The 25,836-nt window shown below is 36.1% G+C and overlaps 1 protein-coding gene across 1 annotated transcript in view; it reads left to right on the forward strand.

The window, feature by feature from the left end:
* The first annotated feature begins 11,918 nt into the window (after positions 1-11,918).
* Positions 11,919-25,836, forward strand: part of LOC107099168 (copine-8-like) — a 104,334-nt gene continuing 90,416 nt past the window's right edge. Inside the window, exon 1 of the mRNA XM_015397191.1 lies at positions 11,919-12,182. Coding sequence (XP_015252677.1) covers positions 12,085-12,182 — 98 coding nt within the window. The 5' untranslated portion in view covers positions 11,919-12,084. The remainder of the gene's footprint in view (positions 12,183-25,836) is intronic.

The following is a 25,836-nucleotide window of genomic DNA, read 5'->3' on the forward strand; positions in this document are numbered from 1 at the left end:
GGCTGATTGGTTTTATTCTTTTTTTATTTCTCAGCACAAGTAAATCACCCAAACATTGAAAAAAAACAGTTCAACCCTCTTTGTCCAGGATTAAGCCAAACTTTTATTTTTAAGTGCATGATGAAATGATTATTTGCCTAATCCAATTTTTTTCATGATTTTTCAACCTTTTTTTCTTTCCTCAAACCATATCAAAAAGTTTTAATTTAAACTTTGCAGTCTGGGCATTACATGTTAATTGATAGTTGACCATGTTACTAACGTCTTAATTTTAACAAAAATCGTTTTGTAATATGGGTGATATTAAATTAATATTATATGGTTGAGGGATTAAGCACTTTGTATGTTCCAACTCTGAGAGCGGTACAGTAGAGTTTGAGTTGCATGTTGCGTGAAAACAGATTTTCCTAACATATCGATATGGTCTGTTCCAAAGACACGAGGCAATTCTGAATTGATTCCTTCATGTACGGTTTGGCTGTGCATGTCTGTTGAACTTGAACTGCTCAAATCCTGGAAGCAGGTATTTTAAAAAAATATTACATCTTTTGAATATCTTTGAAAAATCATATTTATTTTTCTTGGCCTCGTCTAACTTCAATATCATTATGCCTGTCCTGACTGATTTGTTCAATCTAATGTCTTTATTTTATGTGTGATAAATGATGATTTGCACAGAATTTATGGGATGAATTTCTCAGTAATGGGAGTAATTTTTTTAGTTTTTTTTTTTTAACTACTGCCTGTCATGATTCCTATACTGTCTGTTTTTATAAGGTATAATTTCGGATGACAAAAATCAGGTACTTTTTTAAAAATAACTTGATGTCAGAACCAGATGTATCATATAACACCGTTGTGATTTTGTTTGTTTTTTTCCGATCATATCTCTGCTCAACATTTATTGTTGTGATAATGCTGTTCCTCTATACCAATGACTGTCATTTGCTACTCAAAATGTGAAGAATCCCTCTAATTTTTTTGACATTTAGCTGTAGTTATTTTTTCCTTGTGTGTAAATATGTTCTCTGTTGATTCTGTCGTGCACAGTTTCATGTAATGGTCACATCAGAAGTGTGTAAATAAATTGTAATATAAGCTGGCTATAAAGGTGTAGTGTGCACGATGACCAAGTGGTGGTAGTGTTGTATAGTATTTGTTTTAGTAAAGTGAAGCCAGTTTTGGCTTCTCTATCTTTCTTTAAATAAAGATGTTTTTTTTTCCAAAAGGCCTCCGTTCTGCAGATAAACACCTGTGGGGATCCCTCTTAGAGTTAAACTTAAAGCAGCATTTTTGCATTTAAGATGCCAAAGGATGAAAAAGCAGAGAAAGGTAAAAAGGGGTCAGAAACTCCACCTGAAGGCAAAACCTAATGTGATGAGTGATGAAACGATCAATATTTAATGCTGCATGAAATCAGCCAAGGAGTAATCAGGCTGGAAGAAGAACACTGACCCAGAGCTACCTTGACAATATTTATGATTTTCACCCTGACTGTTGTGCTGCCTGGTGTTACTCCTCATAATTGCTTTCAGGTGATATAGGGCGGCGTGGTTTTGACAGGGAATTACAAATCCAAGAGCAATGATATCCACACGTTAAAAGGACTTAACAACCCTTTGGAATAAGAGGATTCACATTCTTAATGCACTGCACCAAGCAGCTAATGAACTCGCATTCAGGTTTGTTTTAGAGACAGTGTGACTATACTGCAATAAAGTGGCAGTCAGATGAAACAATCCTTTGTGCGCACTTTAAAGCTTGAGCATTTTAACTAGAGCCCTGATTCAGCTTTGAAGTGTCATTGTGATAACCTTGATTCTCCTGGAATTTTGTAAATCTATGGAAATTCAACCATATTTTTCAAAAAAAGTTTGTTTATAAAGCCTAAAATCAGATTAAACCTTAACGCACTTTGCATGACAGGTTGTGTGATTCCTTTGCAATTCTATCAAATGCAGTTCAATTTTTTTCAGCAGCCCCAACTCATTCCAGATTAATAAAATAAAGTTACCCATTTGAGGACATGATTATGGTGGTTGCACCCACCTTGTGGCCAAATTCTTTTTAAAAAACGCATGCTTGAGTGCCCTCTTGGGAGGTATAATGTGCAAAATGCCCTATTGGAAGGCATAATGCAAGCTAAGGTACCCTCTTGGGAGCCAAAATGCATGCTAATATGCCCTCTCAAGAGCCAAATGGTGTGCTAAAGTACACTCTGAAGGCAAATATGTGCTAAGCTGCCCTATTGGAAAGCAAGCAGGCTAAACTGCCTTCTTGGGGGCCAAAATGTATGCTAAAGTATCCTCTCAAGAGCCAAAATGTGTGCTAAAGTGCCTTCTCAGGGGCCAAATTTTGGTAAAGTGCCCTCTTGGGAACCAAAACATGTGCTAAAGTACTCTCTGCAGTGATGAGGAAGCGCTATATTGGCCCTTTTTTTTTTCCACACCTGCCCTTCAAACATTTGTGCACACCACTGAGTAGAATTATTTGCACGCCACTCATCTCTCTTTTGCAGAAAGAGAGATGAGTGATTTTCTTCAGCGTTCAAGAGTTGATGAGCGATAAACAGATGAATTCAAAGATTCAATTCAGTTTATTTATATAGCGCCAATTCACAACACGTCATCTCAAGGCACTTTACATCATCCTACAAGACAACAAAGATACAGCAGCTGCAAAGCGTAATCATGTTTTTATAAAGGTCCTCCAGACAAACGAATAGAATCACATGTCTTATTCAGCCGTGCATTAACTTAAAAATTAATAAAACCTAAACCCAGATTTTGGTCTCCATTAGGATCACTCACTTCTGTGGAATTTGCTTTACATCTAATAGGAAAACAATTACAGCTCAAAAAGTTAAGATTTTAAAAAGTTACAAATTTCAGACAATGAAACTCCATTTACTATATATAAAATACTTACTCATGTATTTACTGAAAATTATGATTTACAACTAAAAATAAATCAAATATTTATTGTCTAAATTTTTGTCAAAAAGTAGAATATATAGAAATTTAAGAAAGTCTAGAGATATATTATTCAATACTGCAGATTAAAATTAAATGTTATATATATATATATATATATATATATATATATATATATATATATATATATATATATATATATATATATATATATATTAGGGATTAAAATGTTTTTTAACATTTTTTTATAGAGCTATTTAGTCTTTTGCTACAAGATAGAGTTTTTAAGAAAACTCCAAGAGCTTTTTGATAAAATATCCTCCCTTAGCAGAGTTTTACAGTATGGAGGAATGCAGTAACTGCTAGAACATGGCCTTTATTATCAGCTTTTCTAAGAAATCAATAACGCCTTCTCAGACAGCCTGCGTGGGCTGCAAGCTTCACTTCCAGTTTAATTGTCGTGCAGCGTATGATTCTTTTGGATAATATATCCCCCTCTAATCTGTTCAGTGAGCGTATTGATTAGTGATGCTTGGACCTAACTAGATGCTCTTGTTTCACAGTTAATTCACTCTTTACAATTGGATTTGGATGGCTACAGGCGCTCTGCATTTATCCACAGAATGCGATCAATATTGGTTATTTCCTGTGTGAAACAATGTAGGAGGAGATTCAGACTCATTTTGGGCATTGTTCTTTTTTTTTTTTAGAAATGCCTGTGCTGAAAATGGTAAATACTAGATGCATAGCTCCTTACAATAGTATTCACACCCCTTTTTTTTTTTCTTTTTGTAATTTCTGTTTAATTTTTTCCATCATGTAGAAGGTGGAAGGAATTGCATTTTTTCTGGCGGGTCTTACAAGTGATGGAAAAGTAATAATAGACACACATCAAACACTATTCCATGGTGGTGGCAGCATTATGCTGTTGGTGAGATCTTTTCTTTTCTTACATGGACATGAAAGGTGGGCCTGGTGGGATGGATCACGCTCCATAGAAATTAATTAAATTACTAAAGTGAAATATGAATTTTGTTAAGCGGATAAGCAAAATGAAGCTTAGGTTCTTATTTTATGTTTCTTTTTAGTTTTGCAGAATAAAAGGTAAAAATTTGGTATTTAATTTCAACTTTTGTTAATTTGGTTTCTCAGTTTTGTTTTGTTTGTTTTTCCAGTTTCAAATTTTATTCTTTTATATAAAGATGTGCCAGTATACAATTATTTTGACCCCTTTCTGACTCCATACATGAATGCAACACTTTTAAGATTTTTGCAGCACTATGTGCGATCTCTAAGCTTTTTTTGAGTATCGGTTGCTACAAAACAGAATCACAGAAGTTTATTATTGTTGAATGTATACCCTTTAGTTTAATTTGCATCATTATTAGATAGGGACAAACCTAAAGAGAGTTTTTAAGGCAGAAAAAAATATTTAGTGAATGTAACAGAGGCAGCCAAGTGGTGGTTAAGGACGTTTTCCAAAGCAGCTTTGAGGCTCAGGAGGAAGGGGTCAGTTTCCACCACCCCAGCTCTCGTCTCCGAGCATCAACAGAGTGAATCTTCCTGCTAAAAATACCAGCGTTGCTGCTTTATGACCAGAACTGATGAGCCGTGATGCTGCTGCCTAGCTGCTCTCCAATTCCAAGTACAGAAATCAACCCCGTCCTCTCCCAGAGGAGCCAACACAACAGATGTGAAAGAGCAACATCAGTAATATGCCTGCAAAAGGATTTTCAGTGTGAAATTGGTAGACTGCTTATTTAAAGACTCTGCATCTGTGCCTAATTCACCATTTTTTATTTACTTGGGGAAACCTTAGCAGGAAGACCAGGTGGAGGAATTTTACTGGGAAAGAGATATGGCCGACAGTGAGCAGGTCAAGCGTGTGCTCTAGTTGACAGAATGGTGCTTTAGGAATCGAACTGTCTGCAGTAGATCTCTGTATAATTGCACATCCGTAATAAATATGTAGGTGTCAGTTCCTATTATATCAAGAGGGTTTTTCAACTCATCACTGAACACAAGAGAGAAAAGTAGTACATCATACAAGATCATATCTATCTGCCTAGGCAACAATTAGCCATGGGTGAGCTGACAAACTAAAAATATTGCTATTTATTACAAAATTATTGGTTGAAAAATATTTTTTTAGCTGACTGTTTTCTTATTTAAAATATTCAGAAATGGAAAGCTGTCAATGACTGATTCAGAATGAAAAATTTAAGCATCTGCAATTTACAGTGTCTGATGTTTCTTGCTCGGAACTACAGTCCAAACATGATCAGATCATCTTTAAATTATTACAAAACTAATTTCATCTGTTGCACTATTCTTTCTCAAGAGAACCTGGGTTACCCTGGAAAATCAAAGTGTTTGCCTTGTTTACAATCATGCTTAGAATCTATTAGGCTGTAACGCTGGGCTAAACACTGGAAATTGTAGTAGTAGGTGAGAACTGAGAAAATAGCAGCAGAAATGCTGTTAAATGCAAATTAAGATGTACAAAAACTGGGAGAATTTTTTTTCTGTTCGTGTGTTAGCATATAAAACAGCAGAAGAAACACTAATATGTATCATGAGCTGAATTATCTACAATTGATGCCCAAAAAAGAGGGGGAAATGTGAGCAAATTGCCGGCTGCATAAGTTAAGTTTCTGAAAACTGCAGCTTATCATGTTGAGTCAGATATATCTGTAGAAACAAAGACTGTCGTTCAGAAAATCTGGGGACAAGATCACTGTGAAAAGGATACTCCAGTTTCAGGAAAATCATCAGTTGATTTAGATAAGACACAGTCCCACTAATGTAGACTATGTAATACTAATGGAATTTAGGGTGTTTCTTAAGGTAACAAAGAACGGGGAAGTCCAGGAAGGTCTCAGTAGATAACATCAGCAAATATTTTGAGTTTCTTCCTGGTTGCATTTTCAGTTCTTTGCAATCACAAAAAAAGAAAAAGAGACATTTTCTCATCCCTCCCACTTTTCCTGGTCAAGCCCCCCAGTTTTCAAAATCTAACCAGTTTTATACTGGACTGGAAAACATGCCTGAAACTTAATGCCCTTCACAATTAAACAATAGGTTAAACCAAAACTACAATCCAAACAGAGAAATGGAAAGAAAAATATATATCTAATGTACAAACTCACCTCAAATGATTACTTTACAGAGAATAGCTAATAATACACCAATTTTTATTATTGTTCTTATTATATTAAATAATCCACTGCAAAAACCCTTAATTTGAGTAGGTAAATGAAACCGATTTTCCACTGGAATTAGTATTTTTAATCTTTAAAAAAAAGATATTCAGATTATATGCACTTGAAATAAGAATGCAATAGTTTTTTATATTATTTTAAATATAAATTGTCTTGTAAAAATAAAAAAATTTTTTTTTTTTATTAGATTAGATGTAATTTTTTTGTGATTTTTTTTATGTGTGATTCAAAGGAAACAAGGTTTTAAAATAAACTTTTAAACTGCTAGTGATAACTTTTAAATGTTATTAGATGAATTATAAATATGTTTAAAGGAGAACGGGTGAATAAATAGATTTTTTGTAACAGTTTATGTCTCTCTGCTGAAGGGTTATTAGTAAACTTTTATTTACACAACAGATGTTGACAGCAAACCCTGCTTTATTTATAAAATCAGAGGATGGATAACTTTCTGACTTTCTTTATTTAGATTATGCCAAGATTGTGGTTCTTGCTACCCCCCAAGTGGTGAGCCGTATTGATTCTCATTATCAAGGCAGATCTAACCTCAGAAATCTTGGTGTTGCTTGGGATCAAACGTTATACCTTGATGATGATGATAGTAACACAGAGAATCGTTCTTCATTGGAATATTGTCCAACTCAGATCTGTAATATGACATATGTAATATTCACTGCATCTTGAACAGTTTTGCAATTTTCGCTTTGCTTTTCTTAAAGTGATCCATTATAAAGTTCTTATAACATACAAAACCCTGCTTGGTCTGTGACCATTTTGCATGCAGGCTTATCAAGATTTACCGGCTGTCTGCTTAAAAAGACTGAGAGCTAAAGGTACAGCATTTAATGGATCTCGGTCTCATTATTAAGTGATGGCAGAATGGAATAATTAGGACATCTAATCTTAAATGCTAGAAATCTGTAAAGCCAAATTTCCAATTTTGCTTTGTTTGGGCATAATCAGAATTTTGGTGTGGTTGACTATATGGCAAATATAATTAAATTGGAGCAAAAGCAGCAAATTTTCTAGCTTATTTTTATTTGTTTCTTTAGAGTTGCATGATTCGGCCTTAAAGATGGGGAACCATTGCATGACTTTTTATGCATAGCCCTTTGTAACATAAAATTAAATCTTGGATGACCTGCTTGGACAGATCGAATCAATTCTGCCTTTTGTCAGTTTATTTATAAAGTTTATAGGTTCTTGGCAAAATTGCCTAAAATCTGTTAAAGATTTTTAAGTGTTCTCAGTTTTTATTATTATTATTTGAAACTAGTTGCTTTATATTTCAGTGTTAAGTCTACATCCCTATTTTTAACACCATGTGAACTCCAAAACACAGGTGTATTGCTCTCATGCATAACAGAGCCTTTTTCCTCTCTGTTTGGGAGTGAGACTCATAGCAGTGACTCGTCTACCGTAAGCTCATGAGTCTGTGTTAATTTTCTGGCCTCGTGTGTGTGTGTGTGTAACTACGGGTGAATTCATCCACTCCACACACCCCGTCATGAACAGAGGGCGGGGGCACGATGTTTGCCTAAAGGTGCTGTAATGGTTTTCAGCACCACCAGGCTACTCATCAAACCCAGGGCGTGTCAGAGAGCGTGTAAGACGGCTATATTTAGAAACGTGGTTGGCCGGTAAACACTGAGTAATGCAGGGATGTGTCATATTAAAATCCAATGACTTTATCATCTAAACATAATCCAAATAGTCACAGATTATTGCAGCATACAGCTCCCTATACATTCTCAATCACTCTAAGAATCTAAACCTCAGCTTTTGTTGGGTCGAAAATTACATATTAAAATGGATAATGGCTGTTGTGATAATTCAGTTGTTATCCAAATACTGCAAACATTACTCTTTGAGAGGTATTTCTTCTTTTTTTTTTCTTTAAACAGTTTTTCGTGTGTGCAAACCAACATCAAAAATCTTAATTGATGCCGATAGCAGGAACATTATCATACACGCACTCAAAGTGACACAGTTATAACCACCTTTGGTCCCTCTTAAAAAATACAGCGTCCTTTTATTGTGCCATTTCTTCTTACCGTCAACGTTTGTTATAGTTTCCTTTTATACTCTGCAAACACATTAACTCTCTTTCTGTACCTTTAACCTGGTCCCTATACTAAATTTTGAAAAGAGAGGCAAGACTGGGAGATTTATTAGAAACTATAATGGCAAAAAAAACATCATTATTGGAAAGAGAATTCAGTAAGTACAGTACTTGCCAAAATATGCTGTTAAATAAACTGCATCAAAGCTACCCTTTGTGATGTTTTCTTTAGAGTGTGAGAGTGAATTAAGTTTTTTGGACCCTGTTGCAGGTGGTTGACTTCTGAAGTAACCTGTCTCTGCAGAGGAGTGGCTCACTAAGCTTCCTCTGTACATTCCTGAAAGTAAACATTCTTAGACGATTAGAGAGCAATTTTACTGCATCGTAATTCCTGTATTTTCAGTACAGTCAGTGACTGAGCACATAAAAAGACCTTGCCTATAAATAAAGTATTGAACATTATTAAGGTGTAGACTCGCCCGTCTCTTTATTAGGTACACCTGTGCAACTGGTTGCTTATGCAAATTTCTAATCAGCGAATCACATGGCAGCAACTCAGTGCATATAGTTATGCACGCATGTTGAAGACGATCTGCTGCAGTTAATGCCAAGGATAAAAATGGGGAGAAAAGGGGTTTTAAGTGACTTTGAACTTGACTTGGTTGTTGGTGCCACACAGGCTGGTCGGAGTGTTTCAGAAACTGCTGATTTACTGGGATATTCCATCATAACCATCTCTAGTGTTTACTGGAAATGGTTCGAAAAAGAGAAAATATCCAGTGCTTGGCAGTTCTGTGGTAACAAATACCTTGTTGATGCCAGAGTTCAGGGTAGGATGGCCAGACCGGTTCAAGTGATAGAAAGGCATCAGTTGCTCTTCTACAACCGAGGAATGTAGAAGGGCAAATCTGAATAAACAACATGTCAGACTGTCAGGCAGATGAGCTACAGCAAAACACATTCCTGTCAACTAACAGGAAACTGAGGCTACGTTTGGCACAGGCTCAACACCATTAAACAATAGAGGTTTTTAAAAAAGGTTGCATGGTCTTATAAGTCTCAACTTCTGAAGCGACATTTGGATGGTAGGGTCAGAATTTCCCCTTTAGCCTTAAATTATTTTCTAGTTACAGGTAGCCCCTGTTTTCCCTGGTTACTCTTTGTTGCCCCCTAGTGCCCCTTTTATTTCCCCTTAGCTCCCTTCTAGCTGCTTCTGTCCACACCTGCTCCCAATTAACTGATCACTCCATCCCTTGTTCTGCCTCCATATACTCCTGCTCTGCAGTCCCTCAGTGCTGGATCCTATTCATTTCTTCATGTATGTTTCTCCCAAGCTTCTTTTTGGTTCCTGAGTTCCCAGCCTGGTTTTTCTGGATTTATGTTTTGGACCATGTACTTCACCATTAAAACTGCCAAAAACGATATCTGCCTCTTCTACTCTGCCTTTGTAACAACATCCACCAGCCCTAACAGATATAGAGATGCATTAGTCACAAATAAAGCAGATCTGAGAGCTGGCTCGAAATATGGAGCTTCTACAGAACATTGCAATTTTGACACATAACGGTTCATTTTGTGTAAAATTACTGAGGTGGAGAACAAGGTTTCTGAAGTAGGAAGAAATCTTAAGAGCCTTGGGAGCCAAAAGAAAAAAAGTTCTCATCTGTCATTTCTTACTAAAGAGCAAAATGTTGCATTCCTTATTTTCTTGAAGAGAAAATGTTTTATGGGGATTGCAATACATGTTTACACCTTTATAGAAAAAAGGCTGTTCTGAAAAATGAATCAGAGCTTAGGAACAAAAATATAAAATTGTATGAAAGAGGAATGAAGGAAAGGAGGGTAAAAAAAAGAGCGTAACCAGGGGTGGAGCCAGATGAAGTCCAGGGGTGGTCATGGCCACCCTTACCCAATCATTGGCCACCCCTGTGGCCACCCCTACCTCTAATACAGATGGTGGCAGGAGCAATACTCTCAAGTGGCATATTCTAACTTATTTAACATTTTTATTTTTTATATGTAAACAATTAGCTGACAACAAAAACACTGTGATTAATTATGCACATCAATATACTAACATTAAAGAGAAATACAGAATTCATGCTCTTTTCAGAACTAGATTTATTCTTAAATGGGGTAAAGAAAACATTATGTCTCTGCAAGTCATCTAGGAATCTTCACTGAAATGAGAGATAAATAACTTCTTTAATAATAAGTAATCCATTTAATGTAGATATTAGAACATGTAAATATTAATTTTATGCAGTACAATTATTAATAAAAGTAGGTAAGTAATGACAATAAATAAGATGTTTGCCCCAGAACTCAAAACTGAAAGACTTTTGTCCACTACACCTTTAATTTAGACAGCATGGGTGTTTAAATATATGCGTCTATTTGGTAGTTTTGTCTTTATTTAGAAAATATGGATGTTTTTCTCGTTACTTTTCCTGTTAGAATATTGTACATTGACCCTGAGGTTCTGGTGCCTATCCGCTTTCGGCCACCCCTCAGTCTACATTGATTATTGCCTGGCCACCCTTTTTACATTTTTCTGGCTACATCTCTGGAGCTAACAGGAATATGGAAGTGGAATAGGGCCACTGAAAAAAACAACAAAATAAACTGATTTTTAAATTTTATTTCCGTATAATATGAGAAAAAAAAAGTCAGAATTCTCACTTTAATCTCAGAATTCTGCCCTTCTTCCTCACAATTCTGACTTTTTTCTCAGAATTCTCACTTTAATCTCAGAATTGTGACTTTTTTCTGAAAGCTAACAAACATGTTAGCTTCAAGCTGTAGCCATGTCTGTTTTAGAGTTTAGCTCTCTTGCTTTAATCACCTTCTGCTCCTGCATTAATGAAAAGGCATCACCGGGGACCCCTTGGACACGTAAGAGTCCCCTAATTCTGTCATTTTTAAACCAATGTGTCACTGGCCCTCTCAAACAACTCACATCTTTGTCAGTGAAGCTGAGTGCTCCCACATCTCCTTATTCATAGTACCCCTCTACATTAAGGTCCAAAATTCTGTGATTAAAGTCAGAATTCTGAGATTAAAATCAGAATTCTGAGATTAAAGTCAGAATTATGAGATTAAAATCAGAATTCTGAGATTAAAGTCAGAATTATGAGATTAAAATCAGNAAAATCAGAATTCTGAGATTAAAGTCAGAATTATGAGATTAAAATCAGAATTCTGAGATTAAAGTCAGAATTATGAGATTAAAATCAGAATTCTGTGACAAAAGTCAGAATTCTGAGAAAAAGGCCAGAATTCTGAGATTAAAGTCAGAATTCTGAAAAAAAAAGTCAGATTTCTGAGAATAAAGTCAGAAATCTGAGATTAAAGTCAGAATTCTGAGGAAAAAAGTCAAAACTCTGAGAAAAAAGGCAGATTTCTGAGATTAAAGTATTAATTCTGACTTTTTCCCCATATTAAACTGAAATAATATTTAAAAATCAGTTAACTTTTTTTCTTCTTCAGTGGCCCCAATCCTCCTCTGTACAGGAAGGATTTTGCAAAAATAATAATAAAAAAAAATTGCTTGATTATTGCACCTCTGATGCCAAGAGGAGTAGCTGAGGAGCAGTGCATGGATTAGAGAGAGGGAGGCAGGAAAAAAAAGGGGAGGAAAGCACAAAAGAAAGCTGGAAACGGGGGGATAAGCACACAGAGGAGGGGAGAGAAAGAGTGAAGTGACATCACATCTCAAAGCTCCTCTCTCCTCTCCTTTGAGCGCACCTTTGCTCCACTTCTCGCCGAGGAGGCGCGCGCACGGTTCGCCTTTATCCTCCTCCGTCGCTCGTGAAAAAAAAGGGGGCAGGACTGAAGGAAAGCAGAAAAGCCTGGGAAAACTGAAACCATGAACAACACTTTCCTAAACATGGCGTCTATAGGGGACTTCGACCCGCTGAACCTTTCTATCCCCGCCACCAAAGTTGAAATCACGGTGTCATGCAGGTAGGTGGATCGGTGTTTATTTGGACATTATTTCCTCCGACAGGCTGAGAAAACAAAAACGCGCAGCTTTACAGCTGAAGGGAAGTTTGTTTTGAACTCGACTGTCAGATTTCATTCTTATACATTAAAACTAACATGATAATACTTTGATAAACGTTGGGAAATAAAGGAACACCCCCAAAAGTGAGGCGCTCCTCTCCATGGAAACGACCGTGCGCTACTTTACTTTTTCACGCTGGCTTGTTTGTAAATAAGCCTGGTAACTCATGATAAAGGAATAAACCTAGAAAAAAACAAACAAACAAATGAAAAAAATCTAAGGTTTCTACTTGTCGCATCTTTTAAATAAGAAGTAGAAAAAAATAGAAATAAAGAGTTGTTTAAAATGACGTCCTGCACACTTTTTGAGACGTTTGCAAACGTCAAACCACAAGTGGACGTAAAAAAAAAAACGTCCACTTGTGGTTTGACCCAGTTTAAAAAGGTTTTACAAAAACCTCATTAGAGTGGCTGTTTTAAGTGAAGTATTCATTTTATTTATAAAAAAAATGTTAGAACTGTAAATATATAGTCATATGTTTATATTACTATTTTTTATGTATTTATTACTGTTTTCAAGGCTGCACTTAAAAAAGATGAATTTGTTTAGAGCTGTTTTAAACAACATTTCTTTTTGTTTACCCTCAAGTATACAAAATGACAAAATAAATCTAAGTCTAAGGTTTAAGTAGGAGTGAGCTTTTATTTAGAAAACCCCGATTTGTTTTTCTAAGTGAAGTTGATCTTTCTGCATTCTGTGTGTGCAGATATAAAACTATGCATAGACAAAAGCAGTCTTTCAATGTGAATCACATAGACTGTTGGTGGAAATGTTTTATTAGAGTGATAGATTTATACTTACATAAGAAAGAAAGAATAATCCTAATTGTGGTCACCAAATTATACTAAAAAAAGAAAACAGAGTTAACCATTTTTAACCCCTTCCTTACTTATGGAGTCCCCCCCCCATCCCTCAGTGAGGTCTAGAAGCACTAGATCTATACCCAGCCATTCAGCAAAGAACCTGCCACATGACTGTACATCTTATTTTGGCAATTGTCCAATTAGATGAGCCCTTCAATGATATATTACCTACTGGAAATTAAGTTGAAAAGCAAAAGTTAACAATTTAAGAAAGAAAAAGGCAAAAAGCTAATTGAAAAGTTAAAAAGTAAAGTAAATAAGCAAAGTTAGCAATTATAATTAGGTATATAAACTAAAAACATGTAAGTGCTAGTATCAGCATTAATGCTTCGAAGGTTATGTTGGACCCAAATAAAATGTGTTCCTTTCACTCTCAGAGTGTTTTTCATGAATTTCTTATATAATAACTTTTGTTATTTGTCTTAATATATTCAGGCAAGTTGGGGTTTCCTTTTATTACATTGACATTAAATTTTACCATCAAAATATCCATATTTTTATTATGTAACAAAGGTAATAAAATCTGGTCCTGGATTCCAATAACACTATTGGCTGGAAATGTTGATTTTCAACAGTACCCTATAAAGGGTTAATGGATATCAGCAAAATAATCTAAGGTTACCGGTGGGATATTGGACTTTTTTTTGTTGTTTTTTTTTAAAGCCCCAGTACAGTAATCACTTATGATAATTGAAAAGTTGGCATTTACTCAGATGTGTTTAGGGAAAAAGGGAGACATCAGTGTTTAGGATATAGGAAACATTTAGTAAATAGTAGGAATAATGTCTATTTCCTAAACACATTTAGTGTTTATTTAGAATACAGTTAAGAATGTACCATTTATTAAATGACCCGTGACGTAAAACTTCCCAGAATGCACATTAACGTCTTATTTTTTTACATATTTGTTCATCACAAAATCTACATTTCTTAGCTTTAAACTCGCAGCTCTGTCCTTTAAAAGTTTGAATAGGTGGTGGAAGCTAAAAAAAAAAAAAAAATAGATAGATAGACTGATGTAAAACTGAAAGTCAACTTAGTATCATATTCTCACAGTAGGGTGACCTTGTGTAAAAACATACGGTCGTTCACAGTATTTAGAGAGAAATTTAAACCGTGATCTGATTACTTTTTTTGAACTAAACAATTCTTTCTACTGCAATCAAAGTAAAAGTAATATTATAGCACATATAATTAAAGCTTGTTAATGACACGGTTGAGAAGAAAAAATCTATTAAAAAAAATACATTCGTATTGCATATTCCCAGCTAATATTTTGGATAAAAATCATTTGATTCTTTTTTAAAAGTGTTTTATAATCATCCATCATTTGAAGAGTTTGAACTTTCGATTCCAGAGCTATAGTTATCTTCCATATATTTTTGTCACTGTGGATGTAGCCCTGTTCGTTCTCAGCTTTTATACAGAAAACGAAACGTATTGTGTCTAAATTGAATGTTTTGTCTGAATGAAAGCTACCCCATTCCGCATTACAGAGAGGGTATTGAGTACCTTTGGTGGTGTGTTGCGTTTGTTGTAATTCTTTCATGTTTTGTAAAGTTATCCTGACTGATGCATGTATCCATGAAACTATGGCTTTAAATATGTATGAGGCAAACAACAAAAAACTTCTGTATGTATAATTAAAACCTTATTTCTGGTCACTCATAGATTTGTTTATTTAAGATGCGTATCCACGACGACTGCATGTTGGAACTCCATAAAAAGATGAATTAATCAAGTGTTGTTTTTATAGCGTGCCTGTTTTTTTTCCCTTACAGATTTGTTTGCTTTTTAGCAAGTTTGTGCAGGATGCATGTCTGATAAATGCTAAAAAAGTTCATCTCAATTATTGATATCAGAGAAACTTATCATTTTATGAAGTATTCATGATTCAGTAAAGTCTATACAATTCATGCATTAGATTACCTGGTTATGATAAAACACTGGAATTTTTACATTGTGTTTTATACAAGTTGCATACCGTGTGACATAACTAACAACTTACGAATCCCATTAGAGAAAAAAAAAATATTTATCGACATAACATGAGTCAGATCCATGTGAAAGCATTTCATTTACAGCAGGGATTGCAGAGCAAGCGTGTCATTATGAGCCCGTCAGTCAACCCTGTAACAGTGAAACACTGGAAATAATGATGGTAGCATGACATTTCTCTTGTCCATCTTTTTTTAGATGGGGGAGCGGGGTGAAAGCCATTCATGTAGCTTTTGGAGAAAAAAAAAAGAACATTTGTTTCTCCACCTTGAGCCCATGGATACTGTAGCTACTGTATTCCTGCAGGATTTTCTGCACCATCTCCTTAGTAACAGAGGGATTGAACCATCTTCTTGTAAAATATGTGAACAGGCTTTGTGGAGTTTGTTAATGCCTGAGTCACCCCGTTTGTCAGCCCTGACGGGGGAAGAAAGTGTTTCAGGTGCCTGGTCCTCCCACCTCCGACTTGAAGGAGGACATGGAATGTCATGGTTACGACCAGGTGCAAGTTTGCACGTTTTTTTTTTTTTTTTTTTTTTGTGAGTTAAAGGTTCCTTTTCTTTTACAAGTTGTGGGTTTTTGTGCATATTCTAGTTGTTGCGATTGGTCAGGGTGGGCTGTGTCGGGTATTGCCATGGTTTCCTTCTGTGCGTGTGGGGGGAGTGAGAACTTCTACATGGGAGGCAACACTTCATGAGAAAACAACATACTGTACATGACCAATCATTATATCAGGCTGTGATATTTGCAAAGCTGCAGTGATGGTCTCTGACAACTGACTCATATAAAGGACCTGCTTTATGCATCAATTTCCCTTGCATAGTTTCACATTTTGTCAAACTATAGTTAATGACTGTAATTTATGCAAATATATGTGGTTTTAATTATTCTGCACACATTAAAGCCAAATATATGAGTATACTTACATATAATATGTATATTATCTTTGTATTTCAGACAGAGAAAATTGTTTTATTTTACAGAGTTTTTAAAAAGTAATTTACAAGAAAGAGAGAGACCAAGTCTAAAGGAGTCTAAAACCATGTAGCACAGGCTTTCACTCTCATGTACCTTATGACCACATCACCATAAAGCTTATAGGTTCCCACGCAGAAACTTCTAAGTGCTTTGCTTTATCAATGGTCACTGCATTTCATTAGTCATTTTCTCAAACATTTCTAAATCGAGGCTAACGCATCTGTTGGCTTCTGGCAAGATGTATTCTCGGGAGTTTGTGAATTTACAAATATTGCAACAATTCATCTTGCTTGCAAGGTAAGTAAACGCTAAATGCAGAGGAGAAAGAAAGAGACATTTGGATGGACTGATGACAGTCGGTGTAAAACCATGTATGCATTGATTAGATTCAAAAAAATAAATGTTAAAAAAAATCTGCATTTGATGTTGCTTGTTAAGGATGGTGAGGTCTGTTTCCTCATATGCGCAATTCACCATTTTGCTACCAGTTATGCCAATATGGGTATTAAGCAGGACACACCAGTAGCTAATGGTAAAGGTCCCAACCCATATACAGAGGCCCCAGTATTCCGCATGGTCATCACTGGTCTTTGTCCTTTGATTTCTCTTTACCCCATTTCCTGTCACCCCCCCTTTCAAATAAAGGCTATTTGTGTTCAAAAAGCCACAAAGTGGATTTAAACTTCACACTCAAGGAGTATGGGTCAAATATAGTCGTTCTAGCTGCTACTTCTCTCCCGGATGGATCCCCCTTTCTGACACAAAGCGGATGTCCACTTGACAAGCCTGTGCAAAAATCTCAATTTTACGACACTGTACGCTTACATGGTGTCGCACATTAAACTGCCCGTCGAGAAACAGTGGTCACATTGAACCGTTTTGCATGTGACACCAAGCAGATAGTTCGGGAATTGGAATTTTGAAAAATTAAACAGTTTCCAACATACAAAATTTGAAGGGCGCCTTGCGGATGAGCTCAAAAAACATTTAAACTTAAACAATGAGGGAATCTATTATTATAGATTTCCCTTTGAAATTCCCTGGTCTGCTTTAATGGACTTATGTACGACCTTCTTTCTTTTTTTGTTTTTTTTTTTTTTAGCCAAAAGACAAATCTCCCCCTCCTTGCCCATTGACACCATTACTGAAACAAGTTTGAAGTCTCAACCGTCCGTAGACATTGTGGGTGGACTCGACAGCACATAACAGGACCCGAAAATGAAGTGGCTCATTGAAAATTTAGAAAAGCGTTAAAATTAAGATTATTTTGTAAATGCAATTTATCTTCCAATCCTAGTAAATCCCTAAACCAGGCTTTGCTCCATTCAGTTTAAAAGAAACTGACCAACTTTTCCCTTTCCTGCAGTTAATAGAAATGTCCCTGTGTCCCAGGCTCTGATCAACACCTTTTTTTCTTCCCAACAGGCCAGTTAAAGAAAACAGATTTTTTTTTTTTTTTTTTTTTTTAGCAGGTTTACATTTGAGCCACTTTGATTCATTTTTCAAAGGATGGATTAAACACATTCCTGCTTCCAACTTCTCCACAACTTTGTCCCTGATCTGTCCTCTTTGGTCTTTTCGGGGCTGTTTTTACTCCATCTGAGGCCTTTACAATCGAACTTTACTGAGTTTTACAGTCTGTTAATTTAGTGACGGCATATGGTTTCACTGAATTTTATTTAGAGTATCAGTGTATAGGGGACTAAAAGCATCTTATTAATGTTATATGAGTTAAAATCCTAAACTACATTAAAGTTATTACAGACAGACAAACTGTGCAAGAGGTGAGAACATCGTTTGAAAGGTAGATTTTGCCTTAAAAAAGGTTTTTGTGAATCTTTCTCAGAAATAAAACAACTTATATTTTACAGAATCCAAGGTATTTATCATTTGCTTTAAAAACGAATAAGCTAATAAACTAATAAGCCAGTTAAGGAAATTTTACTCCTTCATAAAAAGCAGGTGGATTTAAACCAAAAGAGAGTCTGAAACTAATCAGAAGTAGCGCCTCTCATGTGATTCCTGTAAGTGGTGACATAAGCCGCTACAAGACTCATCCTCTTATCTTTCATTGCCATCTAACTCAGATAATGTTCTGATTCTGTGGGGATATGAGGTCAGAGCTTGGCTCCGCTTTGAGCTCAAGAGTTTGTGCTGATCGATGGGAGAGCCTGGGGTAACTGCTGGGGATCAATATGCTCCCAACTCTTGCCTACTGCGTCTCACCCCCCCTCTGTAGATGCACTTGCTGAAAAGGTCTGCTCACACGTACTGTACACAGAAAAAAAATCTCCTGATATAAAGTAGCTTTTGCCACCTACATGATAGAGCCAGGGGACTGTAGAACCACTGGTGGCTGGCTCAAGTCCCTCTGGTCCATTATGTTTATTGATCGACCACAACACAGGCAACTGTGTCTTTTTTTCATTTAAAAGTAGACATTTCTTAATGAAAGTGAAGCTAATAGATGGAAGTATTTCTGCAGCAAATCTTGTTTTTGTGCTCGGCTCAGCGCGTACTCTGTCGGTGGGCACAGATGTGGGCTGATCAGTTCAAGTAACTGCATGGATGCACAGGTGCACCTTTTAATTAGCTCACACTGTATTCAGTTTTCTAAAAGTCTCTGAGGAAAGGGAGAGCTCTAAATGAGCGTTAGGTTCTCACAGAAATGTGTCTGGATGTAAAAAAAGGCTCAAATCTAGTCTACGTTTCATCCACAAACCTAAAACTTTATTTAAACCATTTTTTATTTTAGGCATCAATTCAACAAACTCTAAGTTATGACATATGTGAAGTCTACAAGTTAATAAAAGTATTGATTATTTTACAATATCAGATTTCCTTTTTACATTCCTGTATTTCCTGGAATTGTTATATTTAAGAAGCATGATTAACATGATTGTTTCAGTTTTGGTCTTTCATATTTATATATATATATATATGCCTACGCTTAGAGCTCTTTATAAAGAGTTAATGTTGATTCATGTCTAGGTGAAGTCTTTATGTTTAGAAATCAGCGCTACTGCTCAGTGGGGTATAGGCTGAAGGAGGTTAAATGGAAGGTCCTACCTATAGGAATTGAGGCAATGTTGAGCTTTAGTGGGTTGTCAGGGACACAAGGTCTTTGAATTAACATTTAACATAAGTAGCAAAAACTGTTTTTTTTTTAACTTGATAACCGCTCAAGTTTAAGTTCAGCAGACACAATGAGCGTTGGCTATCTCTTTAAATTTTTTGCACATAGTGCATAGTGTACATTCCCAACATGCCTCCTTTTTAAAACAAGCGTAACAATGGGCATTTTTCAATTATTTTCTCCTTTCCTGGATCTGCATCAGCTCTGGAAATGTTCAAAACTAGTAAAGGTCTTTCCTTGCTGCAAGAAGATCCGATTCCGATTCGATTCCCGGCCCGGCTCTTTCTGCATGGAGTTTGCATGTTCAGAACACCGGATCTCTGATCCGATTTTTTTTTTTCCATGCCCCACTCACTATGCATTGAGGCTCCGACTGCGTAGGGTGGGCAGATTTGCAGATTTTTCTCCACTTCTCTCTCTTTGCCACACAAACTGAAACAATTTCCCACATTTCACCTGGATTATGAAAAGCTATTGAAAAAAAATAAAATAAACAGCGCAGCTACAAAGCAAAGCCCCACTGCATGAGTCTGTGCAGCATCTCTTAAAGGGGCCTTTATTAAAATATATTGGGAACTACATTTAATTGAAACATTGGACGGTTTATATAACGGCTGAAGTATTTACAGGTGATTCTCAGAGAGAGATGATTGAAGTTTATCAACAATTTTGTTGTTTTATAGGCGCTGTGCGACCAACAGATTTTATTTTGTATTTTCCCCCTAAGCGGATGTTTTTTACTTCGTAACCACGTCTCTCTTCCTGTTAGACCCATTAAAATGCTGCTGAGTGGCTGCGTCCTCCTATTAAAATAGACCTGGGGTCTATATTGGTCGCAGCTATGCAAGCCCCCCTCTTAATGATTGCTAAATGGCGCGACCTCGTCCGACACGAGTTTCTGTCGATTGGACGCAAAATCGGATTGGGTGTGCTCAGGGCTTTAAGCAACCTTCAGGTTCAGTACTGCCACCTACTGGTAGGTTTAACAGCTTCATCATAGCTTGTAGATTCCTACCCATAATTGTTTGCCTTGTACTTGCAGCTTTGCTAAGCTTTAACTTTTATTCAGAACTTTTTTTTAAATTCTGCTCACGTGACTGAAACATCAGATGTCACATGTATGTATGAGATGATTTATTTTACATCATTGCATTTATACATACCTACATATATGTTTTTTATTGACAGTTTATTGTCAATTTATTGTAACACAACAAGAGGGCCGCATTAAAGAGAGATTATTTATCAGTTTTAAGTTCAACTCTTTCTTATGGACGAGTGATTTAAGGGCAGCAGAAAATCTGTCTTATTTTGGCTTCTGTCTTAGCAATTTAGAAGCACTGAATTAAGTTTAATGAGTGCCATTACTGCTGTCGACATGTGCTCTTACTGTCTATGTTCAAAGCCTTGTGCATCCGGTTGACAGGTGGATGATACTGAGTTTTACCTGTTTCATCCACTGCCTTCAACAAATTCAGCTCTGTGGTTCTTGCCACAAACCCTCTGACTGTCAGTAAGCATTGAACCTGTTGACGGTAATAACTCTCTGTTTATCACTTCTTGTCTTCTGGCTTCCGTCGCTAATGCTGAGAGACAGCAAAGTATAAAAGGCCTTCCCCTTTTATTGCTTCTCTTCCCACAATAGGGTATTGTATTGACAGGAACCTGTGAGGCAGCAGGTGCAAACTGCACACTGTGTTTCTCCTATTGTGATGCACACCTGATTGCTCTTTATTTCACCATGAGCTGGTTGGGTAAATGGAAAGAGCATAAGGTTTATTTGTGCAGAAGTCTGAGGTTAGTGAGAGTTAAGGTCCCGATGGGTTAGAAAATGTGTTATGATAGCTTCAAAGTAATGATGCTTGGCATCATTAAATGTGACCTTTAGTTTGTCAGCAATTAGCTTTTTTTTTAGATTTGGGAGAATTTTGTTCGACCACCTTTGTTAATTTCTCTTAATCTAATATAATATGACTAATATACACAGCTGGATCTCATTTAGTTAAAATATAATTGGAGAGAAGTAATAAAATAAATGAAATGAGTTCAAGTAAATCATGTCAAAAAAGAAATATTTTATGTTGAATATATTTAGGAGTGTATTTTATTCTTATGTTTATTATGATTATTGGAAGTTACAGAGGATCAAATCACAAAATTGAATTTTTATGGAAAAACCATAATCTACATAAAGCAAAAAATGTTGACCTGTATCCTGAAATGCCCCTAACGGAGAGCAAAGTAAGTCACAAAAGGTTATTATTTAAGAAGCTGGCTGTTCAGACTGCTAAAAAGGAAAGTTTGGTAGAAGGAAAAAAAAGATACACTAAGCTTTGACAATTGGAGCCCTAAGAAGTTAACATATATTGTATAGTACGTGTGCATGTTTCCATACGGTGATATTACTGTACAAAAAATATGCATTTATTGGTTTATTTATTGGAGAAGAAAAATTGCAGTTTTTCTATATTTGCAAAAACAAATGTTTAAATATATTTTACGATTTAAAGAATAAATAACATGTATTGTATAATGTTTTTTTTTCTTATTGAAATAGATTCCAATTTTGATGTTAAATAGATTTATAGAGAAGTAGTGAAAAATAGCTGATGCTGACATGAATGATTCTGTGACTTAGGCCTGTAATATTACAAAACTTTTAATCTAGGATTTACTTTCAATGGTAACTCAGTTCTTTGCACACATTTAGTTACTCTCTACCTTCAGTAGATAATTGTCCAGCAGAGTTGAGAAGACTTGTGGGCAAAGTTCATATAGAGTCAAATCTCTTAGGAATTTGGGGCAGATGCATTTCAGCTCGACATGGACTAGTCACCGGTAGCTCAGTATTGTTTCAAATCCTTTTAGCAGGATGCCAAAAAATAGTCAAAACGAGTTTTCAAGTTTATGGAACGTGGAATAACACAACGCTGACTCTTCCCCACTTGTTGCTACTCACTGTGAAATAGGCTGAAACAAAGATCATGCCTAATGTCAATGAATCGCTCTCAAACTAACAAAGCTGAGTTTCTACTAACAGATCTGGAAAGTAAATGAAGGAAATAGTGGCATCTTTTACAGCTGTGACTTTTTATTGATGTTTCAATGCCTTGTTGCACTTTTATAGGTTCCCATAAAGAAACATTTAAAAAAGAACAAAGTAACACATCAGATTAACTCCTCCTGCTGCCTTAAAACCAGACCAACGAATCGATTACAGTGTGAATGTGAGATGAATGTATTTGAATAGAACGACGGTTAATAGAGAGGCTCCGAATTTATGGTAAAAGAAGATCTTACTTCAGAAAAAAAATCCCATATGAAGAGACACGCTGTGACTGTTTTGGGTTCCTGCTACCCTCCCAGCCTACTCCCTCTGCTCATCTGTCAGTATTCTGGCATGACTTAATTTCTACCCAGGAGGAAAGTCTGTCTTCCTATCAGCACCCCCCTCCGCCTGTCATTTAGTAGTGCTGCCCACACAACGAGCAGCAGTGTCAGTCTTCAGAAGCCTGGGAAACGTCGGCTGTTTGTATTGCATTGAATCGTAATCAAAATAGCTTACAGCTCTACTTCACTCAGTTAAGCTCTTATTTAGATGAAGACTAAAAAGGCAATATTGCCAGCAGATGTGAGAATATCAAATATTTAAAGTAATTATACACCTGTGCGTTAATAGATAAGGAACTTAAACCGTTCCAGGGTTGCAATTTCCAAATAGATAATGTTTTCTCAAATGAAACTTTTTTTCAAGTTTGTATTTTTGAACCAAGAGCAGCCAGCTGGAATTGCAATGAACAATTAGCCACTGTCACGTTCTATTCCTGTGGGTGTAGCAAATAACTCCGGGAACAATGACGACTGCATGGCTGCAAACTATACAACTGAGAAGATCAGACTGAGATTAAGTGAATTTTTCTAAATTAGAGTGTGCTGCAAGCGGGAAATTAGGTCAGAAATCTTTTTTTTTTATTTTTTTTTTACCTTTTCTTACTATGAAGAAGTATTAAAAAACTAGTAAAGCACTCAGAAAACACCGACCTCCACCAAGTAGCTCATTTCCCCCAACATACTGTGATTTCAACCTTAAGTTAATGCCTGTATTCACAGAAGAATTCAAAATATTCCTGGATCCAGATGGTGATCTGGATCATCACCAAAGTGTAACAGATTGTTCATTGGACTGAGATTCACCTTTGGTCAAAAATTCATTCAAATCTGTTCATAACTTTTCACGTTATCCTGCACACAGACAGACAGATCTCCTTGGTGGAGGTAATAAACACAGACTTTATACATGTTATGGGTTCAGGAGGAAAAGTTTCCAAAAATGAGATGAGAAAAATATGTTTTTTAACCTCTCTTTGATTTTGTTTACATTAAACTTCTAATATAACCTGAAGATGTTGCGAACTATGAAGAAAAGGCCAAACAATGTCTCAGAAAAGTTTTAGCCCTACCATGTGTTTTGCTTATCAGTATTTTAACTGAGGAAGAACATTTATTTCAGCCACCCAACCAGCAGTGCTCAGCAACCTGTGGAGAAGGTGCAGCAACTGATCTCTTTGATCACACTCTTCTTGTCTACTTTATATTTTTAAATGGATGACTATACATTTAAAAATATAAATTTCCTTAGTCATCAATGTTGGTCTGCAAACAGGACGTTATACTTGAATCTCACAATGGGAGATAAAGAGATGATTTACAGGGAATTACTGGGACACAGTCAAGAAAAGGATAAAAAGTAGGTTAGAGGAATGTAGGTTGTTAAGGCTAGATCACAGAAAAACTCACACAGTGTGTCTGCATTCTCTGGATGGTTGAAAAGAGAGTAACAGCTACTATAACAAATATTATGTCGTCTGGTTCAAAGGTAGAAATATTTCTGTAAGGTGTTCCGGCAACAGGTGTGAAGCAATAATCAACATTTTCTTTTTATCACAGGAGAAATTAAAGAAATCCATGATGGAATCTGGATTATCTTAATTTACTATACTGATATTGGGAATCGGTCCATTATCATCTAAAAAAACAACAACAAGTACGGTATGTGAATTTTTCAGCCTCACAGGCGTTTCTAGACCGGCCAAGTAGTCCTTGTCCCTGCAGTGAGGAATTAATGCTAAATCAACTTTTTATGGTGATAAAAATTACCACAGAATCTCTAACTGATTGGTCACTTGGACTACGTTTTATTTTTAACCTTAAAAGTATTGTACTTTTAGCTTGAGCTGTACTGAGATACAGTAGGACCATGGTTTACATCTGGTTGACCAGGAGTTCTGCAACCTTCACCTAAAAAAAAAGAAAAGTGTTTTCAGATCTGTGACTCATAATTTTAAATGAGTGGTTCCCAAAGTGTGGAGTGCAACCCCTAGGGGGTACCCAATGTAATTGCAGGGGGGGGGGGGGGGGGGGGGGGGCATGGTAGAAGTAAAATGATTAAATTGAGAACTAATTATAACAGAAATAACTACCACACAATAAAATAAGCAGTTAAACTTCAAACTATTGCGCTTTTAAAGCAATAGTATTTCATTTTATTGCAATATGGTTTACTGCAGTTTAATTTTCATCGATGTTGCTTTTAAATCAATGGGGCCCTCCAAGAAAAGTTTGGAAACCACTGCATTATATGATAAAACATTGCCCTTTTTTAAAAATTTCATTCTTCTGTTCTGTGCCTCTATGGTTCCTACACTGGTTCCTACTAAATTTGGTCTAGAGCCCCCACTGATCAGCTTGCTTCTACAATATCAAATGTCTGTAGGCTTATAGAAATTTGACAATTCAGTTTCTGTTCAAAGTTTATGCAACCCATTGATTATTATTACATTGGTCAGATGTTCAATTGCTCTTGACCATTGTTTTATGTTTGAGTAATATCAACCCTCTTCCAAGAATCAACACACAATAATAAGTCATAAAAGTGTTTATGATTTGTGTTGATATCATCTCAGCTCATTATTAGTATTGGCCAGTACTGATGATAGTATCTGTATTGTACCAGAAATGTAAAAAGATGTATTGCTGCATCCCTACATGTAGCGACATTACTGTTGTTTTGGTGCCTGCTTTCTGCATGTGGCCATGTCATTCTGTCATGTATTTGTTAGCCTCCTTAAAGCAGATAAAGGTATTTTGCAGTCTTCTCCTGACTGATATCTTCTGATAATTTGGTCTATTTCAGTAGACTATGGCTTTTACTGTTAGACACAAGGGAAAATATTGGTAAAAAACTACAAGGACAGCTCTATTAGTTGTAAGGTATGCCAGTGAGCCAACACAATTCTGTTTTCAACCTTTTCTCATTCAACTGTGCTTTTCTTCGAGCCAAAATGTCTCTAAGGGAAAGAAAATAACAAAGATCTATTGCGTTTTCTCAGTTAAAACAACTGCCAAATACTTAACTCTCAGGGTGTGAGCGCTCCACCCAGCAGCCCCCACACTTTAACGACACCAGTCACGATCGACCCGCTATCTATTTTCATGTCGCTCGCTGCCATTCCCTGTATGGGAAGTGATTGCGTTGACCTTTCTGGCCTCCATGTAGCTCGCGTAATGGTTCTCCTATTG

Source organism: Cyprinodon variegatus, unplaced genomic scaffold (assembly GCF_000732505.1).
Source record: "Cyprinodon variegatus isolate N-32 unplaced genomic scaffold, C_variegatus-1.0 Scaffold28, whole genome shotgun sequence".
NCBI lineage: Eukaryota > Metazoa > Chordata > Actinopteri > Cyprinodontiformes > Cyprinodontidae > Cyprinodon > Cyprinodon variegatus.